This window comes from Apis dorsata, unplaced genomic scaffold, assembly GCF_000469605.1.
Source record: "Apis dorsata unplaced genomic scaffold, Apis dorsata 1.3 scaffold_1161, whole genome shotgun sequence".
In the NCBI taxonomy this organism is placed as follows: Eukaryota; Metazoa; Arthropoda; class Insecta; order Hymenoptera; family Apidae; genus Apis; species Apis dorsata.
In genome coordinates this window covers 26,846-32,551 of record NW_006264258.1, presented here as the reverse complement: position 1 = coordinate 32,551, position 5,706 = coordinate 26,846, and the positions used below count along the sequence as shown (strand labels likewise).

At 23.1% G+C, this 5,706-nt stretch overlaps 2 protein-coding genes across 6 annotated transcripts in view; one reads left to right on the top strand and one right to left on the bottom strand.

Annotated features, from left to right (window-relative positions):
* The window catches only part of LOC102681008 (methyltransferase-like protein 9), a 52,288-nt gene extending 48,804 nt beyond the window's left edge, over positions 1-3,484 (top strand). Inside the window, exon 6 of the mRNA XM_006624844.2 lies at positions 3,192-3,484. Within this exon, the coding sequence (XP_006624907.1) occupies positions 3,192-3,196 (5 nt within the window). The 3' untranslated portion in view covers positions 3,197-3,484. The remainder of the gene's footprint in view (positions 1-3,191) is intronic.
* Positions 2,852-5,706, bottom strand: part of LOC102681262 — a 3,332-nt gene continuing 477 nt past the window's right edge. For 2 of the 5 annotated variants that reach the window (XM_006624848.2, XM_006624845.2), the window contains exons 2-7: positions 5,023-5,265; positions 4,474-4,858; positions 4,000-4,381; positions 3,496-3,618; positions 3,132-3,264; positions 2,873-3,045 (exon numbers count right to left, since the gene is read on the bottom strand). In XM_006624848.2, the coding sequence (XP_006624911.1) occupies positions 2,997-3,045; positions 3,132-3,264; positions 3,496-3,618; positions 4,000-4,381; positions 4,474-4,858; positions 5,023-5,264 (1,314 nt within the window). In that variant the 5' untranslated portion in view covers position 5,265 and the 3' untranslated portion in view covers positions 2,873-2,996. Of the gene's footprint in view, positions 3,265-3,495; positions 3,619-3,999; positions 4,382-4,473; positions 4,859-5,022; positions 5,266-5,572 lie in introns of those variants that run through there. The other 3 variants (XM_006624847.2, XM_031514737.1, XM_031514736.1) reach the window with 3 other exon arrangements.

Sequence of the window (5,706 nt, the reverse complement as noted above, 5' to 3'; positions counted from 1 at the left end):
TTTTTTTTTTTTTGTTTTTTTTTTGTTTTTTCTTTTTTTTTTTTTTGACATACATTTAGCGACTTAATCATGGATATGCTTGATCGTGTCAACACTTTTGACAACAAGATAAATGGCGCAACGTTACGTAGTCTTGTAATAACTAGAAGAAATAGGTCCATTTAATCATTTTTGCAAAAAAACACTTTGGCGTGTAACAGGTAAATCGTCAAAAATTATTTAATGATATTATAGCAGCTTTACTTTAAGATCATATCGATTAACAAAAAATAAAGAATATACAGGACTTAAATTTCGGTGATATGTATTTCAGATTGCATGCATTACGCAATTTCTAATATTTTGTGTGTTAAATATGGATGACTCAATTACGACGTATTTTATCTGTTTCAAGTAGTACATATAAACAATAAAAAATATAAAGTCATTAGATTAATTTTAATAATTTTAACACTTTCAAGAAAACATATTTGAAATTTATATATATTTATTATATATCTATTAAATTTCATCAAAAAATTTATAATAATAATAATAATATACTTTCATAGTTAACATTTCATGTTATTTTTCCAATATTAAGATAAAAAAATTAGTTAAAGTGATAATATAAAATTAAAATAAATAATTTAATATTTTATCGTATGTTAAATATCTTTACATTATTGTATATATAAACATACATATCTTTATCAGTTACATCCAATTTCATATTGCTTGAAAATTATGAAAATAAAATGTTTTTATCTTTATATATTTTTTTATATACAATAAAATCCATTATTTTGCAACTTGTATATGCAAAATTATTAAAAAATATATTTTAAATATAATGTAAATAATTTCAAAATATTTTTGAAATATTTTTTTAGAAATTAATATAACTAATAATTATTAATTGATATTTAAATAATATCAAGTTATAAATGAATTGATATAGAAAATTATTTAAAATTGTAAAAAATTAAGATATAATAATTTTCAATTCATAATATTCAATTCAATTCATTCATAATATTAAATTAAATAACTTCAAAAAAATTGAAATTTTATTATTTTAATTTATTCATTAAATTCATTTTACTTAGATTCACTTAAATGTTATCGTGTATACTAATAACAAAAAAATTATCATTATATTATATATTTTTTATATATTGTATAATTTATTAAATAATAAATTTATGAACTCAACAAATAATTAATAAATTTAATAAAATAATTTAATAAATTTAAATATAAAATAGTCAAAATATTTCAAATGAATGAAATTATTGTTCTATTTTATTATGAAAATTATTTTATATTTTTTAAAAAATATAAGAAAATTTAAATTATGAGAAAAAATTTAAAAAGAAATACTATACATATATATAGATAGGTATAAATTGCTAATCACAGAAATCTGAGCCCTGTTAACAATTGATCATTATAATTGCTGAAGATGTTATAAATAAATATATATGCGTTTTATAACAGACACGTTTATAGAAAGATATCTAAACAAAAACACACATTCACACACGTTCATATAAAATTTTGCTATTTGATAGCCGAAACTTTACAATCATCGAACCTGTATATAACAAGATTCAAGCATTCATCCATTTTACACATATTCCTTACATAAATTTACTGTTTATATTCAGAAATAGAGTTCAATATTTTGATATTATCGAGCAAGAAGGAAACATTTTACCATCGCAGATATGCGTATAACAATTGAATTTAAAACGATTTTATTTCTACAACTAAAATAAAATGCATTTTATCGAAAAATTTCGATTGAAATAACGCATAATATTTTTTTTTCTTTCTTTTTCTCTCTTTTTCTTTTCTTAGTTTATTACGCATTTCGCGGTTATCAAAGATAATAACATTTATAAGTAATATCAGTGCACAGAGAGAAAATTTTGAGCATTCGTGCAAATTACGCTACATTTTTTAATAATGTAATTCTTTATTCTTTTCTTTTTTTAATTATATATAATAATGAAATAATTTATTTATTGAAAAATATCTATAAATTGACCAATGATTTCTTTTTTTACATGCACACGTAACGCATGTTACTGCCTATGGAGCTTATAAATTATTGTAAGTTTTAACATTAATTTGACAGATAATAATACTAGACATAACAACAATATATGTTTGATCTATTTTTACAAATAAACAATAATTTATACAGAGCAATTTTTAAAAAACTATATATATATACGTATATATAGTAATTAAATATTTATTTTAACTGGATAATTTTTGTTAATTCATTTCATTTAAATCAAAACAATATCCTATAATTTATGTAATAAATATTCAAAAATTAAATAATGCGAGGTCAAGTAACAAGAATTATGATTGCTTATATATACTCTCATATTTGGAGTATTTATAACAATGTTTAATTAGTAAATCTTTTATATTTATATGCAAAACTAAATTTAATCTTTATAGTTTATGTAAACTTCCAATACATACATAAAATTTATTCATATAACAAAAAACATCTTCATAATAATGTTGATCAGGTATCATTGGAACACAAGTGGTGAGATATTAAATCAATGCACAACAATAAAATATAAATGCCATTTTATAATACATATTCATAATATGTAAATTATTTATTATAAAGTAGATAATTCAAAACTATCTTGCACCACAATTATAATTTAAATAAGCCCCATAGGCAGATTATAAAAATTCACAAAAAACTTAAAGCAATGAAATAAAACTAATTTGAATATGAAATAACGATGTGAATTTCGATTAACTATATATAAATTTATTTTCACTACCCACGTTTATCACAGTCCACGCATGACTCGTTTTGTCTCTTAGTATTTTGAAGTCCTAAACGCCAACAACATTTGAGCAATCCTTCGGGTTGTTTAAATACAAAACACCCATCTAACCCATAAACACCACATGACTAGAACATCATAGAGCGCAAAGACAAAACTTAGTCTGCCGCTTAAAAAGCGAAGACATGTTTAGTCTAACTTGCGTTGTTCGCATAACTCTTCTAAACCTCCAGTCTTTCTGCATAAAAATTATAACTCTTTATTTGATATCTCTAGTCATGTAACGAGGGTATACTTAAAATGTAAACTATAAGAGATACTTACAACGATGGGAGATAAGGAGTACCCGTATGATCTAATCGATGTTTATCTTCATTTTTCCAGCTTGAAACAGGAATATGTGGAGGTGGCAGAAAACTTCTTAACGACTGTACAAGCTGTATTGTATCCACCAATGCTATAACAAAATCAATCCAAAACATATAAATTTCTATTTCATTAATGGAAGAAAATTGGCAAAAGATATATGAAATAATCACAAAAGCAATTTTTAATATCTAATAATATCATTCATTAATGTGATATAAAATATAATTAATTTATAACAAAAATTTATTTGTAAACCTAACAGAAATATTACATTAAAACATAAATATTAAAATATATTATAGATAACATATTTTATTACTTTTTTGTAAAGCTTCTGATTGTTTTCCATATGGTTTGCACATTGCAGGACGTACACAAGCTTTCATTCTTGCCATATTTTTCATAACTTCTGCAAAAGCTCTTACGATTTTTTCTTGTCCTCCTACAATATGATAATCATTAATGAATCATTTAAAATTGACAAAGTACTTCATTGTTTTTTACTATATAAAAAAAAATTTTATAAAAAAATATATGAATTTGAAAATTTACAAATTACATTAAAAATTATTTTAAAGTTTAAATTTCTTTTTTAAATATAAATTATTTTAATACAAATGAAAATATTAAATTATATAATATATAATTTTCATAAAATATATTTAATAATATATATTTGATAAAAATTATCATAAATATTTAAAAAAAAAATTTATGAAAAATTTAAGATATAAAAATTAAAAATTTAAAAAATAAGTAAATATTTTGTTCATTTTTTAACATTCATTTTAAACATTAATTTTATAAATTAAAATCTATTAACCTTCTGAATTTGAAGATGCCCGAGATCCTTTCTCATTTTCCAATGGCCAAGCTCCATTATGTAAAGCTAATAAATCTTTATTTGCATTTCCTATTCCTTGTAAATTTCCCAAACCAAGTCCACTGAGATTGTCCAAATTATCCAAATTCGTTCTTAAGAAATCTGTTAATTTATGATCAGATATTGGAATATTTGATACTAAAGATTCATAATGTTGCTTGCCAGTGGTTTTTTTTTCTTGTGATACAGGTCGATGTGGAATATTTAATGATGGACGGCTTGGAGGACGTTGAAGATTTATTTGGTTTCCAGCACTTCTTATTTCAGTCAAATCTGCTGTTGATCCTCCCATATGAGTATTTGGATTAGCAGTGCTTAATGTCTATAATAAAAGAACATAATTAATTTATAAAAATAAATTTACATAATATACATAATATATATAAATTAATAATAAAAAAAATTCATGCTTACTGTTTGAAAATCTGTATTATGAGGAAAACTACTACGTAAAAGAGAAGCTGTTGTTTCATTTTCCTGAATATAAGTTGGTGCCATATGTCCCATTTTTTGAGTTAATTCAAGTTGATTTTTATAATAACGACAAGCAGGATTTGGACAGTTTTGTACCACTTCTATTATAAATTCTTTTTCCATACCAAAACATTCTCGTCCAATAGTATATGATTCCATAACAGCTCTAACTGTCCCTTCCAAGCCTAAATGTAGGCCATGTGGACCATTCATATGCTTTAACATCACAGCATTTGCAAAATGTTCATATGGCAATATTATTTTTCCATTTTCCCTAAGAACTAATCTTCCCTGAGAATCCAGAGCAATTCTTGATGCCATCATCCTATTTATATATTATAAAACATATATTTAAAATGAAAAATTATTTTTTACAAATATATTAATAATTATTTTATTCAAATATATACATATATTTGACGAATGTATATATATAATTTTTATATGCATAACATTATATAAATATTATAAAATATTAAGTATTCTTACTGCAAATAGGCAGCACTTGGAATCATAGATGCATCTTTAAATTCAGAAAAGCATTGCAGCAGTTCGATGCTTGGATTCCAACCTTTATTTTGAAGATAGGCTTGTAATAACATATACATTTTTTCAGTAACATAACCAGCACTACTTGGTGTTCCAGGATAACCTGATCCTCCGCCTGGTGGTCCCATTTCGGTTTGCATACCTTTGGCAACAATATTTTTCATAGTTTCTGCCAAGTCCATTCTGTATAAATAAAATTATTTCTATTAGTTCTTCAAAAAAAAATGAAAAAAAATTTCTACAATTAAAAAACTAAAAAGCACATCATAAACATAAATGTAGATTAAAATTAGTCGCTAATGTTATGTGTAATTTATAATTTTTATTTTTTTTTTTATAGGAAAATATAATATAATTTTAATTAATAGAATATTCTTAATTTCAATTTGATGATTATATTATAGATTAATTTGCAGAATCGAATATCTTTGAATAATTTTAATTCGTACAAAACTAATGTTTAAAATATTAAGATGTACAGTAACCGTACCGATGCTAATTGACACATGTAATAAAAAAGGGTCAGGAAAATATGTGTAGGTTGCCAGGGTAGCAAGCTTGGCATTTTAAAAATCCATGCATATTCGAATCCTCCGGCCATTGTTATTTTCGGGATGAAGACGT